At 43.4% G+C, this 17487-nt stretch overlaps 1 protein-coding gene across 1 annotated transcript in view; it reads left to right on the top strand.

Annotated features, from left to right (window-relative positions):
- LOC126479033 (divergent protein kinase domain 2A) overlaps nt 1-6338 on the top strand; it is a gene marked incomplete at its 5' end in the record, with an annotated part of 102039 nt that extends 95701 nt beyond the window's left edge. Inside the window, one exon of the mRNA XM_050103750.1 lies at nt 5591-6338. Coding sequence (XP_049959707.1) covers nt 5591-5625 — 35 coding nt within the window. The remainder of the gene's footprint in view (nt 1-5590) is intronic.
- Between the last annotated feature and the right edge of the window lie 11149 nt (nt 6339-17487).

Below are 17487 nucleotides of genomic sequence, written 5' to 3'. Positions count from 1 at the left end.
ATGAATATTTACAAAGTACATCAAAGTCCTGGTGGTGGACAATATTTTGTTCATAAAGGAGCTGCATTCAACCTCTTATAGAGGTCATGAACAGGTGTTTCAATTCTGAAAAATTCAGGTATTTCAGAGGAAATGATGTCACTCCTAGAATTTTTGTGAATGTATTGAGTCCTACTGCAGATGAAATTAAGTATACCAGGTATTTATTTGATTATCAAGTTCTTGAGTTTTTCTATGCTATATGGTCTTTAGCTGATTGAATCCATGTTGTTCTTGCATTTTTTCTTAGGCCACCTACCCACCTTCCTTTAGATGGTCGTCATGGCCGTTTTTTAATCTCTTGGAGTACATTAAGAATTTGCTAGCTCCTTCTCTCATCCATTCACCTGGCTACATGTGTCTCCCATTCAATTTAATTTTTAAAACAGTCATAATTACAGCTTCTCTTCCACACTGTCCCTTGATTTTTTTTCCCCCCACTCTCCTTGTAAATCCTAACGTGCATCTCTACATTGCTTATTGAGCATCTCTCAGTTTTAGAATATTTGCCATAACTCAAAACTTATTGTAAACTTTCCTTTTCAGATGTATCAGAAACTTAATTTTGGAAACTCGGGTAATTTTTACCCGTCTTTTTATTTCTTTTGGAGTTCATCCATCTGATTTCTTCAACTGCCCAGAATATAAAATCTAAACATTTGATTCAGTGATTTAATTGTTCACTACTGTATGTGATTTTTTTATGTTTTTTGGTTATAATTAATTTTCAGACTTAAATGAAAATTGATCAAATATATTATTTCACTGTTGTTGAAGTTCTTCTGCAATGGAGGCTAACAGTACAGCCTCATCAGCAAACAGAGAAATTTGGATATGCTTCACTAATAGATACTTCTTCATTTGAACAGTTGAAAAATTTCCTCTGGGATTTCTGAGAATGGTTTTGATGATGAGGAATCCCATTACTTGACTCTTTTTTTCAATTCTGATTTTCTCATGATTCTGATTAAGTCCAATTGAGCACCTTTTTTGGAAAAAAAGGGGTCAAAACTGCCTACAGGACACCAGTTAAGGTGTTACAGAATGGAAGGAACCAGGTAGACTATTCATGAGGAGAATGGGTTGGCAATAGGTGTCTATTTTGTTATGTATAAGGGGCGTTCAAAATGAAACAAACCAGAGGCATAATTACAGAAACCAGTACCTGTATGTTAGAAGTATTGATCCTGGCTGTTGAGACAATTGTCCTACTGTGACACAAGGTGGTGAATGGCTGTCCCATAAAATTGCTGGGGCTGTGATGTTAACCAGTTCCGCATGTACAGCCAAACATTGTCATCCGAGGTGAATCGTTCGCCCCTCAGAGCCTTTTTAAGGAGACCAAAAATGGCCCCCTTCTGATTCACTTCCTGCAGCACAGGTCAACAGTGAATGCTCACCATTACTCCCAAACCTTGACTACCTTTTGTCAAGTGATCAAATCAAAACGACCAGGCAATCTCAGGTCATTCTGCTCCACGACAATGCAAAGCCTCATATGGCCAACACAGTCATGGCACTCCTGCAGAAATTCAAATGGGGGGTTCTCCATACATTGTGTCATTTGGCGTTGTCGGGCGCCATGTTGGCGCCAAATAATGTGGCGTCAGGGTCTCTTTAGAGTTGACACGACTCGGTGGTGATGGTTGTCCCTGTCAGTATGACGTGGAATGGCGTCAGTCGCTCACGACAATGGCACCCTGTAACTAATAGAAACACACAAACTCCTCACGTGGTTTGGTCATATTTCAGATATCATCTTTCGTGATTAATGTCATTATTTCAATAGAGCAGTGCATCAGAATGTGTGAACCGCTCTTGTTTCTTCACTGATAAACGTGGCAATTGCACCACTTGATGATGCGATGACTCCTTTACCTAATGATGACCAACAGTTCTCTTTTGTTGTGAGTGCGCGATAGACTTTTCAGCTTGTGTGAACTGGCTAACTGTAGTTCTTCTTTTTATTATGCCTGGTTAGATAATGGATGTTGAATACTAATAATATAAAGTTGTGAATCTTCAATCCATCATCAAAGTGATGGCTACAATATGGAATTGCGAGAACGTTAAGTTGATAAATTGTTATTCCATCATCAAGACGTCGCTACGTCGCGTGTTCAATAATTACACGACGTAATTCCAGTGATAACATATACTTAAGGAATGTTCAGAATGCATCATAATCTTGGGACAAATCAACGACTGTTCACTGTTAAATAACCATGAATTCACTTTTCACTTCATAATAGTCTAATAGTCAATTAATTTTCACTAATACACATGAAAATGTGTCTTCAATTGTGTAGGCAACACGAAGATTTAGTTTGAATCCATTTTTATTGTTCCTTGTAATTAACTGCCCCTACGCTGAGCATGCACACCGATTTCTCACTGAGGGAATTGCTTCCGTTTGCATCAGTAATCCTCTCGTTGATGACAACTTCTGACAACTCGGCGCAATTGTATGTTCTTCGTGTTTGCATTTCTTTGTTACCTACTCGAGACTAATAATTGTTTTTTTTATTTTGTCGGCGATCTTTCTTTTACAATGTCCTTGAATGTTTGTGCATATTCAGTAACACAAAGGCTAAGTCCCATCACAAATCTCACACGATTTAACTTCATCACGAATCTCTGTATCCCGTTATCTTGCTAATGGTAAAGATGACTTTGCTTTAGTATGACTTCTGAATAATACTTCAGTTTAAATCACAAAACTTTCAAATTTCCGATTAGCTTAAAACAATCTAGTAGCACTTACATGTGTGCTACTATCGCAATAGTACTATAGAGCAACTAGACAGCAACTGAAGCTAACATTTCCATTTCTGAGTTACATTGTAGTCACATCGAACTTCCTTTTTGATGCAGCTACAACTCTCTTCTGTGGTAAATGTTACCTTTGGCCAGTTTACCATCTGGGCTTTAATCTTCATTATTAATTATATTACAATTCTTTCTCTGATGATTTTGTTGTGAATCCTATCATATTCTTTCATTCAGTCTCTATTTCATGATAAATATTATTATTCACATGACATTCCTGTTGATCAAATTACCACAAGTGTAAATTTTGTCGTCAGTAGTTGCCGTAACTGGCAGGATGACTAATTTTCCTACTTCCTTTACAACAAAGGGTTTCTGTAATTGGGGTGTTACAAAATGTACTCACATTATTGAAGCTTGCATTGAGTTCTACCATTGTCAAAAGTGGCCACAACAGTCATACAGAGCTTGGGTAGTGAAATTTCACGGGCGTAGCCATCACTGCCAGTTTGTTACTGAAGCCCACCAGGACTCAAACTGATTCACTGTTTCATGATGTTACAAAACACATGGCCCCTGATAAAGAAATTTGTGAACCTGCTTTAAAGTATGAGAATCCCTCTCTCACAGAGAGAGAGATAAGCAGGAAACCAGATAGAAGCTTGGTGTGAAGTAGCAGCCCTTGCATCTCTTCCTCAGCTGTTGTTGATTAGCTCATGGGGGCAAGATGTTCTCGTGGCCATGCAATCACAATTTCCACATCACATGGGGTAGTGCTATGCTAAGCAGCAGTCAACATCACAATAATGGTTGCATGGTCCTCACCATTGTGCCTCTGCTGCATTGATAAACATGAGTGGTCCATGTGCAAAAGCATTGAGTAGTGTGCAATCTTTATAAAAAAAGAAAACAAAATAAAAATACCCATATTGGGTAATTTCCTGCTTCTGTATTGCATAAAGCAGTTGTTCACCCTTTGACCTTTCTAGTGGTAGAAGATGCCAATGCTGAAAACTTATTTGGATTAGACACTTTCAAAATTTTTGGATTCTCTATTTCTAATGAAGTGCATCTGGTATCAGATCAAGTTCCATACAAAATTGTTGGGCTGCAGACCTGTGTCTTGACTGGGTGTTGACAATGAAATCATGCATGTTGTGTCAGCCTGCCCACAGTGTGTCATCCAGCAGTGGACCCATGAGCCTCTCTCCCCCTGTAGCCCACCACCCTGTACCCCTGGGAGCATATTCATGCTGATTTTGCTGATCCCTTCCTTAACTCCTTTGGCTTGTAGTTTACGCTTTCTCAAAATTTCAATATAAGGTTCATTGCATGTCCACATCCTTGGAAGGATTACCGTACACACTTGTGATGGACAATTGCCCACAATGTGTCTCAAGATTTTGAAGAATTTTTGAATAATTTGTGCATTTTTTCCATTTCACCCCAATCAAATGGCCTGTACTCTGAAAATTCAGATAAAAAAATATGTCACACAGTCTTCTCCCAAGGAGAAGACAGGATGACATATTTTTTCATCTGAGCCCTTGATAGGTTCTCAAGTTCTTATAGGTTCACTCCGATGGGTGATCGTAGCCCAACAGAGCTGCTTCAACAGCTGCCAACCCTGAATATTGCTTCAGCTGCTCTGGCCAACTCCCGGCCATCCACCAGCAGCCACCTCACCGTGGTTCCATCCAGGCTCTGTCATCTGGGCCCATGGGTTTGGACGGAGCCGTAATTGGACACTGGTGGTCATCAGTCACTGCAGAGGTCACTGCCTCTGTGTCATGCGCACCTCCGATACTAGACCAGCTCTGCCCACATGTGACTGACCATTTGCTGGAGACCCCACCACTCTTGCAGCTGCTGTGGCTGCTACACTGTGGTCGATACCCCCCTCCATCTCCTGCGTGACCTTCATTCTGGGTGCCCCTGGCACTGGGTAATGTAGTTAGTGCCGGGCTGCCTCCATTTCTGTGGACCATTTTGCTGCTGCTGCCGCCATTGCTGCCTTTGTCTTCTCTCCTGCCACTGCACCGAATGCCTGCACAGATGTGGACATGGATATGATACCTCCATCACCACTGCTCCCTTACAGGCTCTCATTGGGGAGTGGGTGCCACACATCCTCATGCCTATCTTATTTCAGATTGTATTTTCCTGCGATGGCACGACACCTATTCCAGCAGTCATCTCCTTCCAATGAAGACATGAACATCTCCATGGTGATCAGTTTTCCCAAAATGGAGAAGGAGCGTTGTAACCGTATACAGTGAGTGCACATAATTAAACAGCGCATGCTCCTACAGCCGGCCTAAACAGGCTCCCTCACTTGGCACAGATGGCTAAGCAAGCGTTATGCTGAGTGCAAACAGCTGTATGTAAGCCAGTACGCTAGGCTCTTGGCTGCTCTAATGTTTTGTGACTAGGAACACTTCACTGTTAGACTGTGCATGAATGTAACCCATGATTTTGTGTGCTTGTTCTTATTGTGTGCTTGTTCTTATTGCAATACCCTCTCTGAACTGTATTTTCCTGTACATGGAAATGAATTAAAAGTTGGTTGTGGCAATTCTAATATTTTACTTGTGTAACATTACAGTAGTATCTATTTGAAATAAGTCTCAAGCTTTCCTTGACTGTTCAGCAACTGTATCATCTGTCACACCTCACAAATGGCGTTGGAGCACCATCAGTCATTGGCAATATGTTTGAATATTCAGGGAAATTTTTGGGGCAATGAAATTAATAAGTGTTGTGAACTGAAAATTTTTGCCAGATCGGGAATTGAACCCAGATGCTCTGCCTCTCTAGAATGGTTGCCTTAACTGCCTCAGCCATCTGGAAACTCTCCAGCCACCGCAGAGTTGCAACTCGTCATGCAACAAAGAAGACATGAACATCCCCACTGTGATAAGTTTTCCCACAATGGGAAAGGAGTGTTGTAACCCTATATAGTGAGTGCACATGTACCTCTCTCTCGGAGCATGTGACACCACATTCATATATGTGTAACATGTTTGAGTAATTGGTTTGTTTTTACTTTCTTTTTATAAGGGACAGAACCTTTACTCTGTTGTAAATGATTTAATGGCATGTACTCTGTACTGAAATGTAACCAATTTCGTAGTTGTTTGATACTATGAATTGCAGTAAACAGAACTTGTAAAGTATTTAAATGAATGAATAGGTATAAATGTAATGCTATTGCAGTCAAATCTAAGGAAAGTTGTTTTCTTAATATATATTTTACATTTAAAGATTTGTTGTCTTCTACTTTGATATAGAGTACCTGCACATCTAGTGCAACGAGTAGAGAAAGTGAGGCACCACCTAGTTATGCCTGTATAATTCAATGTTATTTTCCTTACACATAATATGACAATGTATGTTGCATATGCTTTGTTTTCCAAATGCTGCCTTTGATGTGTAGATGTGAAATACATATATTTTGATTTGTACTTCACATCATATATAAATAGAACTGGTGAACTTTTTATCCATATTAAAACAGTGTTTGTCTACTATTGCTACTTTCTCATCTGAAATTGGCCAATGTGTGGCCGAAACCTATTGTGACAGTGTCTTAAAAAAAAAAAAAAAAAAAAAAAAAAAAAAAAAAAAAAAAAAAAAAAAAAAAGAAAGAAATGTATAATATATCAGTCACTCTTCTCCAAGATCAAAGTTTTTTTTTTTCAAAACCTAATGATGGTGTTACAAAACACAGGACTACATTGTATGTTGGAGAAACATAAATTCCTTCAACATTGTGTGGATTATATGGGACACAATTTGGATAAAGATAAAATCTTATCTGTTTCACATCATGTGGAAGCAGCAGATAAGCTAAACATCAATGCATTTAAAAGAGCTTTTCTTTTCCTTTCAAAGCTAAATTGCACTTGCTGATGAAATCAAATAAGCTTCACATGTTGAGATGCAATGTTGTTTCATTTCAGTGTTTATGAAATCAAGTTAAATGAACAAAAAAATTAACAATATGGATGTGCTCAGCTGTGTGTTGCACTCCCTAGATCCTAGCTACACCCACAGATTCAGTTGGGAAAGATGTCATGCAGCCTGTTCCTAGATAAGTTGTATCTGTGACACTTGATGGTATCTAACACCATGATGCCAGGAGTAACACAGTTATGATTCTCCAAAACATTGGCATAATGTGCTCTCTCCCCTCGACATTGCCGAACTTGCAGATGACACTCATCCAAATTAGCGCAGAATTGAGATTCATCACTGAAAATGATTCAGCTCCACTTGTCAGCAGTCCATGCTCCTCAGCTACAACACTACTTGGAAGACTGCCATCTGTGCTGTAGTGTTAAATGGCAAACCACTGGTCAGATTGCAGAGCAGTAGCCCAGCTTCTACCAGAGATCAAGATCACACAGGATGTTGTAGGGAGTCCATTACTTGTACCCTGTTGGGAGACAGATGTGAAGGTTACATTGTGCTTGGTGTGCAATATGACAATCATCCCTTGGTGTGGTCAGATTTTGTCAACAGAATTTTGCCAATTTGTGTTTTATTCTAATTCCATTCCATCTGACATACAACCACTGACAAATCCTAATGCCTCTAATACCTGAGTATTGCATGACTTGACCAGATGGCCACTGCAGACCAATGATATGCTTTTAAAACTCTGTCACTAATGTTATCTCACATAAGTGTGCAGCATTGTCAGAGGTTCTTCACATTGCTCACAAATTATCCGATGCAACTCACACCAATTATGGTATATACCCTGTCAAGCTTGGTGACATGTTGTGGCAGTACTGATGCACTCTGCTGGCCATTCTAGCCATTTTCAAAGACCATTGCAACCATAATCATTTACATACCATCAGATAGTATGTCTGTATGTAAAACTCTGTATACTTTGGACCATTCTTTCCAGGTGCTTTTTTTCAGTCACAGTACATGCCAAGTTTATTCCTAGGCACCCTCCCATTATGCATCTTTACAAGAAGGAAATTCTGTTTCCCCATTCCTAGGTATGTGAGCTAGCTTTCTCTACGCCATAAAAAAAATCTCTGTATTTGGCTACATTCTCTCTTGACAAACATTTGGTGTTCACCATCGATGCCTCACAGTAAGTAATTGGCTCATTTCTTGTACATAAAAATGCAAGCGACACAAAACTACCAGTCATGTTCACATAAAAAGTGTTAGTGAACTTTTGTTGTAAAGATACGCAACACTTTATTTTTGCTGTGTGCCAGAAATGCAAGCCTCAATGAATTGAAATAGAAAGTAACACTGCTAAGCTTGCCATACAGTTATAGGTGTCCACACAGATCCACTAATGCTATAGTGAGATATGCTCACAGTTATTACCAGAGTGAAAATGAAATTGGAGAAATGGAACAGAATCCACTGTTTGCACTTGTGTGCATATAGTTCACTTCACCTTGGTATGACTGGCACATTTTGCGGAAATTTGTACTTACATAGGGTAAGAGTATTATCAAGTTGTATATGACTGTTGGAGGTGAAGTGATATATCAGAGCATTGACTTGTGGTGTGTGTCACCAGCTGGCCTCGCTCATATGGTTTTCCTCTGACATCCAAGAGATTAACATCTCGGCCCATATTCTGCCTACCTCCAATACACAATGCTGTTGGAGCTGAGATCTCTGTTTAAGATTACTCCTTCCCACTTTCATCTAAATTACAGAATATCCTTAACTGTAATAATATTAAGTCTGTTGCTGTCCCTCTCGGAAGAAAGTTTTGACAGTGGCTTCTAGTTAAACATTTGTCACATGTAATATTCTTTATCCTGAATGAAAGTTAGCCTTTCCCTTTACTTTTTTATTTTATCCATCACTTTGCAATACAAACATCTTTCAGGAGGACCTAATCTATCGATCCAACTGCATCTACTATATGCAAAATTTGAAGTGCGAAAAAGCAAATTGTGAGCTATTTCCTGAATTCTTGTTCCTTTCAGGTAATGATACTCCAGGAACATACAACAGAAAGAGTTACAGACAAAGTTCTGCATTTCTGTACATCCATTCATTATCCTTTTTAATATACAGGAGTTTTCTTTTATCAAGTCCAGTTACACAGGACTGTTCATTGCAGGAGTGATTGTTGATAAATGTGAGCTAGTTTAAGGGGCTAATTTGTTATCATATTCAGTGTAAAATGTGTAAGGGATTCTGTTTAATTTGAGTAGTCTTGATGTTTGGTTCTGGTACTGGTAGTGCTTAAGTCAATACAACCATTGTGAGTTTGTACTGTGGTCAGTTGACCATATAGCAGCAGAGTCCTCATATGTGAATACATTTTAGATGTAGAATTTTGTATTTTAGTGTTCTGTCTGCTGCCTTCAGTTCCAACACTAGATTGATAGAAGAGAGACAGGATGAAATATTCTGAACCTTTGTCTTAACATAAAGCAGAGCTACTTTAGATTTTCTGATAGATATTCAAGGAAATTGCCGTAAGATGCAAGAGTTGCTGTTATTGTACTAGAACTGGCTTAAAAATTATATAAACACTCGAGTTGAGTGCTTCCCCGTACTCATCCTAGCTAGTTGCACAAGTCGTTACACAATGTACATGACCTGCCCCATACACACTGCACTGTCATGGAGAGTAGATGAATTTAAACATGTTTTGTCTATCAACTAGGTAAGACATCACCTTCACAGATGAATTGGTTCTCACAATATCACAACATTGAACCTCTGTGTCCTTACTGACGAGATGTGAGAAATCTTTGGATTGTCATTCCCATGTTGGCCACGCCATGGCAGAAACATCTTTATTTTGGCGCTTACCTGTGTAACCCAAACAGTGGCTGATTCACTTCCCACTTGTCCTGCATTTAGGCTCACCAACTACTCAGCTTTGGAACTTCGGTTTTTGTCAGTGTATACCTGTGCCTATGCCTACACAGCTTTCAGCAATATTTAGTCAGTGTTGTTTTCAAAGTTGGTAATTCATTCTGAAATGCAGCTGTGGCATCGATAGTTCACATCAACCTTAGACAACATTAATCTTTGGGACTCAGGTCAGTCATCCAAGCCGCCATGTTAATTCAGTCTGTTCTTATACCTTGTACTGTGTGCATGTGTATGATAATTGTCAAAATATATGCATGTGCAGATGTTAGTGGGGACAGTTTATTCTGTATACTGCTATTCGTATCCTGTTCCCATACTGGTGACCCCGAAGTTTCTACGTCTTACGCGACTTCCGTGCCGGGTGTTGTAAATCATCAGGTTAGGCGCACGCCGCCATGGCCACCTCCAAACTTCGTTGTTCTACAACAGTTGAGTGCTACACCATTAACTGAAACAATGGACTTGGGTTTTGTGTTGCCGGGCTGTGCTCGCCAACATGTGAAGAGTGAAGTGAATAATATTCAGAACTGTGTACCTACCGAATGATCATATAATGTTCAAAGTGATCTACATTCGCACACACACTTTGACTCTCAATGGGAGGCACCAACTGTTACTGTCATGACATTTGCAACACCGCCATTTGTACAAAATGCACCCGGCCACTATCAGTTGCAACCAGTTCCGGTTTTGCCTCATTTGCAGACTAACAATGGACATTTTCATGCACAAAATTCTCCTTGCTCACCCCCTGATACCTGTTGCTCAACTTTTCGACCACATGGGTTTGAGTACATCTTTTGGCGTTTTGCCTTCTAGGGGTGTCTTACCACACCACGGTGATCTTCTGCAAGTTCCACCAGTAATTTATAGTCTGACCCCACAGGGCGTGTTTTCAATGCATGCAGAAAACTCACATTTTTGTTACACAAGTTACCAACTCATTCCCCCCTGCCCCCCCCCCCTCCCCCTCCCCACACTCGCAGGGGGCCTTGGTTCCGACCGCTCAGCTGCTCATCTCTCCCACAGCTCCACCTGTGGCTGCCGCACCAGGCTTCTGCGTTATTTCCGAGGTGCGAAGATTCAAATCAGTACCTGTAACCTACGGTCCAGTTTACGGGACTCCTTCATGTATTGCACAACTGCTCATTCCCAGGGTACCGACTGTGCCAGCCACATCATGTTTTAGGGACATGTCAAGGACAATGGAACCCACTGTTGCTATGGAAGTTCTTGCCAGTAACACACCCACGCCTACTGTGCCGGCCTGCTGTATGGCCTCTCCTGCCATGGACCAGCCAGTTTCCCAAGGGACACCGAAGCTGCCTTCATCCCCTCCCCCAGACCGTCTGCCAAAGCTGCCACCTTTATATGAAGACAACCCTGCATCATGGTTTGCGCTTGTCGAGCATCTTTTCGAGTTGCAGCACATGTCCGACGACAACTCTAAATTCCTGTGTCTCATCACGCACCTCCTCACTCAGACTTAATTTGTGTTCTACTCCTCTTGGCACTGCCTCCACCAAAGTACGAGTTTGCGAAGAAAACTATCATGGAACGACTTGCCTGCTCACCACAAGAATTAATCATCAAGATCTTCTACGAGCTACACCTGGGGAACCGAACTCCATCACAACTCTGGCACCGCCTTCGGTTACTTGTGAGTGAGCATACCATGCCGGTTGTCACTCTGTGGGTGGTATGGTCTACCAAATTGCCTACCGACCTACAGATCCACCTGCTACTGCCCTCCTTCGAATCAATTGGCTTTTGTCTCTGCATCGCAGACCAACTGTATTCATTGCTATGACAACATCAATCAGCTCACCACTCACTGCTTCTGCTTACTGGCTGTCTGCTGGCAGAGGCAGGGCTCACTCCATCTCCATGCCTTCTACATCACCTGGCAGTATCTGCTTGCTCTCTCCACCATCCGAACACTCCAAGATCGCCCACGCACCATACGTGCTGATATACACGCTGGAACAAATAAATGAGGACAAGCCTCCTCCGTCGCCACAGTCATCACCACAAACTCATCCAGCTCATCTATACTGCTGGTACCACAAGATTTTCGGCGCTAATGCCAAGAAGTGCTGATTACCGTGCCAGCACCCAAACGCCACCTGCAGGACGTAAAAGATACCAAGTTCTGTGGGGAACCTCAAAGGCATCCTCATACATTGCACTCCGTCCACTCATCTGCCCGGCTGAGTGGTCGTTTGTACGTGACTGACATTTCGTCACGACTCGCTTTCCTAATCAACACGGGTGCTGACGTGTCTATCATACCTATATCGATGGCTCCCCCTGTCTTTTCACTGGCGAAGTCACTTCTACGAGCTGTCAACTCATCAGCAGTACAAACCTCAGGCTATGTCGAAGTTACAGTGCATCTATCTCCTTCTCTGTGTTTTCCGTGGACTTTCTACATTGCCGACATCGATGAACCAATTCTCGGTATGCATTTTTTGTCCCTTTACAAACTCTCTCCGAACGTAGTTCAGGGCTCAGTGCTACACCATCCCACTAACACTCAGATACTGTACTCCTGCACATGTTCCACGTTATTTCTCTCACAACATGTGAGTTGGTACACGAGTGCTCTGCCCTCGCTTGCGACATTGTGACCTGCGTAACGAACCTATTGCCAGAATATGACTTGGCAGCCCAACTCTGCCGGGAAAATGATGAGCTGAAACAATGAATAACACACACTTACAACAGGCTCGTCATGGCTCGTACCTTCTGCTGAAACTGCAGTCCATCCACAGTCCCGCCACCTAATTGTGTTTCTCCAGCAGAGACCAGCTCAGACACTCATCAGCTTAGTCCAAAAACATTAATTGCATGTGACGATTCGCATCCGGTAGACTCCGCATCCCCGATGTGCTCACCACTTTCACTACCATGTATGTGTCAGACAGTGCTTCTAATAACAACTACGCGTGCAATACGACCATGCCCACCATCTGGGTAGCCACACCGCATGTTGATAAACATTCCCTCCTCTCTCATGCACCAGCCACGTAACTCGGCGGCCATCGCTGTTCCACACACGACGGCAACGCCGCTGTCGCCTGCGCCGGGTACCAAGTGCAAGGTTGATAGCAGACAGTTGCCGCGCATTCCGACCCACTCCACGCTGTGTGTGCAACCGCCCTCTGCAAACAAGCGCACGCCATGCTCACATACTAGACATGTGACTTTCATGCTGCCTTTTTCCACTCACACTAACGGCTATGCCTCATCGCACCCTACCCATCCAAAATCTTTCTGGACATTGATCAGTCTCGTGTGCAGTTCTCAGTTTCTGCCGTCACTAACAGAACGATACACAAAATAGTTACCACTACCAGCCCTCCTATTAGGCACAAGTGTAGATGCCTCAACCCTATTAAGTTGTGCACAGCCCAGCAACAAATTAATGAATTTTGGAGGCAGGTATCCTGCAACCATCAGACAGCAATTGGTCCTCACGGATCCACCTCGTCCTCAAACATAATGGTTCTTTCCAAATATGCAGTGACTACAGACGTTTAAATACTCGTACTGTCATGGACAATTACCCTGTGCCTAACATAAATGATTTCACTCATATGTTATCGGGCACTACAATCTTCAGTTTTATTGACTGCAAATGTGCCTACCACCAGGTTCCGGTAGCACCAGATGACATCCCTAAAACAGCTATTATCACGCCGCTTGTTTTGTTCCAATACAACTTCATGACATTCAGCCTAAAAAATGCGGCACAAACGTGGCAGGGTTTCATTGACTCCGTCTTATTTCAGTTTGAGTTTTGCTTTGCATATCTGGACGACATACTGATTTTCAGCAAGTCAGCTGAGGAACATGAAAATCATTTATCTATGGTCCTCCAGATGGCATCGAGGTCAACAAAGAAAAATTCCAGTTGCGTCAGCTTTCTGTCACTTTCTTGGGTTACACCATCTCCACTGACGGAATACAGCCTCCCAAATCTCGTGTACATGCTATCACTTCACTGCCGCCCCAGCTACTTACAAAGAACTCCAACGTTTCATGGGCACAATAAATTACTACCGTCGTCAGCTGCCTTGTGCCGCCACTGTGCAGGCCCCGCTGACAGACTCACTGTCAGATAAACAGACTTCAGGACTGCCCCTGTGCTGGAGGCTTTCAATGCATTAAAGACTTCTGTAGCTCACGCTGTGACACTCGCCCACCCTGACCCCTCGACCGAGTTGTTCATCACTACGGACACCAGTGACATCGCAGTGGGAGTGGTACTCAGAAGAAACACTCCACTTTCAATAGAGGACTCCTTGTGGTCTTCGAGGTCGTCAAACATTTCCACCCCAATGTGGAGGGTCGCTCGTTTTTCATCCTCACGGATCATCACAAACCACTCACTGACACTTTCTGCAACCCTCCCCCCCTCGACAACCCACCCCCTCAGCATTTCCGTCACTTTCATCTAGTCTCCCAATTCACAATCGACGTTCGCTACATCCAAGGCATGGACACATGGACATCATCACCACAGATTTTTTCCAGATCAATACTGTTTCACGCATCATTGACTTATCCAACCTGGTCACCCTACAAGCCTCCTCTGAGGAATCACAAGCTCTCCTCACAGACCCTCAAACATCCCTTGTGTTTACTAAAGCTAAATTCCCCAGCATTGTGGACTCTTCTACCGGTAGCTTATGCCAATTACTCCCACGCCCCCTCCACCGGCAGGCCTTTGACGCTCTGCATAACCTCGCTCACCCTGGTGTCCATACCACTACACGGCTCGTCTCCAACCTTTTCGTTTGGAAAAATATAAAACGGGACTGTCAGACCCGGGCATGCAGCTGCGTCCCCTGCCAACGCAACAAAATCGGCCACACCGCTCCACCACTGGGCGAGTTGACATCCCTGCAGGAAGATTTCATCATGTACATATCGATCTTACTGGTCCTCTTCCACCGTCGGAGGGCCACAGATGCATTCAATCCACAATTGACTGCACGTCCCGCTGGGTAGAGACAGTCCCCTTATCTAACATCACTTCCAAGACTGTGGCCAAGGGTTTTATTTCCTCATTGCTAGGTTCGGTTGTCCGACCACCACCACCACCACCACCACCACCACCACCACCGACCAGGGTCGGCAGTTTGACTCTTCCCTGTTCACCATTTTATGTAACGTTTGCGGCATAAAGAAAATTCACACCACAGCCTACCACCCACAAAGCAACGGGTTAGTGGAACGGTGGCACTGCACTCTAAAAACGGTGCTCAGGTGCCACAACTGCCTCTGGTCCAAAGCACTTCCATGGGTATTGCTCAGCCTCCGTTCAACTTTCAAGCCTGACTTACAGGGAACTATCTCAGAATTCGTTTTCGGGGAGAACCTCGTTCTACCAGAGGAACTCATTCAGCCTCAAGTACCTGAAGATTTCCCCCCCTCCCTGGATTTTATAAGTCGCATGTGCACCCACTTCAAACATGCACGCCTGCACCCACCTATCAGCCACTCCCCACCGGACACTTATGTGCCAACCGCTCTCAACACATGTTCCCATGTAATGCTGAGAGACGATTCGGTCCGACAACCTCTGCAATCACCTTATCTCGGCCCCTTTAAAGTCCTCCGGCAGGATGATACAACTTTCGACATCATCGTCAAAGATAGTCCGCAAACTGTTTCGTTACACTGACTCAAACCAGCATTTGTGGACCACGATGTCCCTATGCTGGCTCAGTCTGATTCTCCTAACGACTCTCCCGCCAGTCTCCCTCCCGCCATGGAGTCTGTCAATCTTTTTCCTCGGGCCACCATGCCATTTTGTTCACCTGATGCCCCCCGTCGTCTTTCGTGGGCTTCTCAGACACATCACCCTACACCCCTTGTGCGGGTTTCGTTCGCTGCTTTCTCATTGACTACAGAGACATCCTCTCCCATAGTCACCCTGCTCTGCAACGAACCCCCACTCCGTGTGGATGACATTTCAGTCATCACTCTCGACAACCGAGTTTTCATTCTACGCACAGACATCGCAGCCCCACCACCCAACGACCAGTTAAACGTCAGTGTTGTGCATAGCCTCACTGTCCTTTGTGAGTGTGACCTGACGACAATTCGCATCTTCATCTCGCTGAACGGCTCGATTAGCATCCGGGCTTGCCACACCTATACCCCACCATCTGCCGGCAACCTGCTCGCTCTGCCTCCACACCCCACCCCGGTCTGGGTGGAGGTCCCAGTCATGCATCTACCAGCTTGTATGACCACCAACAGCATTGATACTCACATGGCCTTCCCTCAAGACTCACATGCAGTACTCCATAGTGTGTGTGTGTGTGGGAGGGGGTGGGGGCTGTGTGGCATTGATAGGTCATATCGACCGTAGACAACATTAATCTTTGGGACTCGGGTCGCTCATCCGAGCCGCCATGTTAATTCAGTCTGTTCTTATACCCTGTACTGTGTGCACGTGTATGATAATTGTCGAAATATATGTGTGTGTAGATATTAGTGGGGACAGTTTATTCCATATACTGCTATTCGCATCCTGTTCCCATACAGCTATCTCATGCACATGTACATCCACAGTATTCTACAAATGCATAACCTGACCCTTTTCAGTTTTCTGCTCTGTGGCAATGTAGTGCATTTCACACCTATTTCTAAGTAGGCTCATCCCTTGAGCCGCCTCCTGATATGTGCTGTGATATGACCTTGAGCAGCAAACTATTTCACAGACGAACAAAGTCAGATTTCCCTTGTTCTCCAGAGTGGCAAGTTACTTATTTAGCTTTTCTGGTGTTTTCCTAGTAGTATATTTCTTAAATTTTGTGTGTGATTTTTTATATAAGAAGTTTAATCTCATGCTTTTAACTGTAAATGTAAATTCAAGCAGTTTGTAGCACAGTTTTTTTTTTTTTTTTTTTTTTTTTTTTTTTTTTTTTTTTTTTTTTTTTTTTTTTTTTGTGAATATCCAACTACACAGCTCATCAAGGCATCAGCGTCCTTTGGTGACACATCAGGACTATAGTAAGTTGCATATCTAGATTTCTGTCTGCTTTTATAATCCACTTCTTCAGTTAGTTTTGCTAGGATGGGTAGGATGTGTGCGTACTATATGCAAATGCAGGATAAGCTGGCTGCAATTTACAAACAGCTCAATGCGCTTTTGGCTATAATCAGCTGCCTTCAGGCTGTTGCCTCAGGGTGTAGCAGTGATGGAGATTCTGGCACATTGCATGGGACACCTCAAGTATTGCTTGTTTTGCCTGTGGGATCTGCTACCGAGGCACCTCCCAATGCATGTGATGCATTGGATTTGCCCCCACTGTAGGGTGAGTGGTGGATGGTAACATGTCCTTGTCACTTGAGGTGGAGTGCCAATGTGGAGGCGGGCCATCTGGCCTCACTTATGCACCTTGTGAATGAACAGGTGGCTGTTCCTCAAGCAGGGTCCGAGCAGGCACACATGGGCATGAGTTTGCTAACTATTGGGAGGTCCAATGTTAGGTGCATTTTGGAGTCCCGTAGGAAGATAGTTTCAGAGCTGTAAAGAAAGCCAATGGGCACTCAGTTTGTCTGCTGGGTGGCCTTATCAAAGATGTGGAGGTAGCCTTGCCTGTGGCTGTTGGGTGTGCAGGGTGCAGTTGTGGTTCGTGTTGGTACCAGTGACACCTGTCTCTGGTGTTCTGAGGCCATATTTGGTTCATACAGATGACTGGCAGAGGTGGTGAAGGCTGCTGGTCTTGTGCACAGATTGCAAGCAGTGATTGCAATTTGCTACATTGTTCGAAGAGTTAA

This window comes from Schistocerca serialis, chromosome 1 (genome assembly GCF_023864345.2).
Source record: "Schistocerca serialis cubense isolate TAMUIC-IGC-003099 chromosome 1, iqSchSeri2.2, whole genome shotgun sequence".
Lineage (NCBI taxonomy): Eukaryota > Metazoa > Arthropoda > Insecta > Orthoptera > Acrididae > Schistocerca > Schistocerca serialis.
The sequence above is the reverse complement of the archived record's forward strand: the minus strand, read 5'-3'. Positions and strand labels throughout refer to the sequence as shown.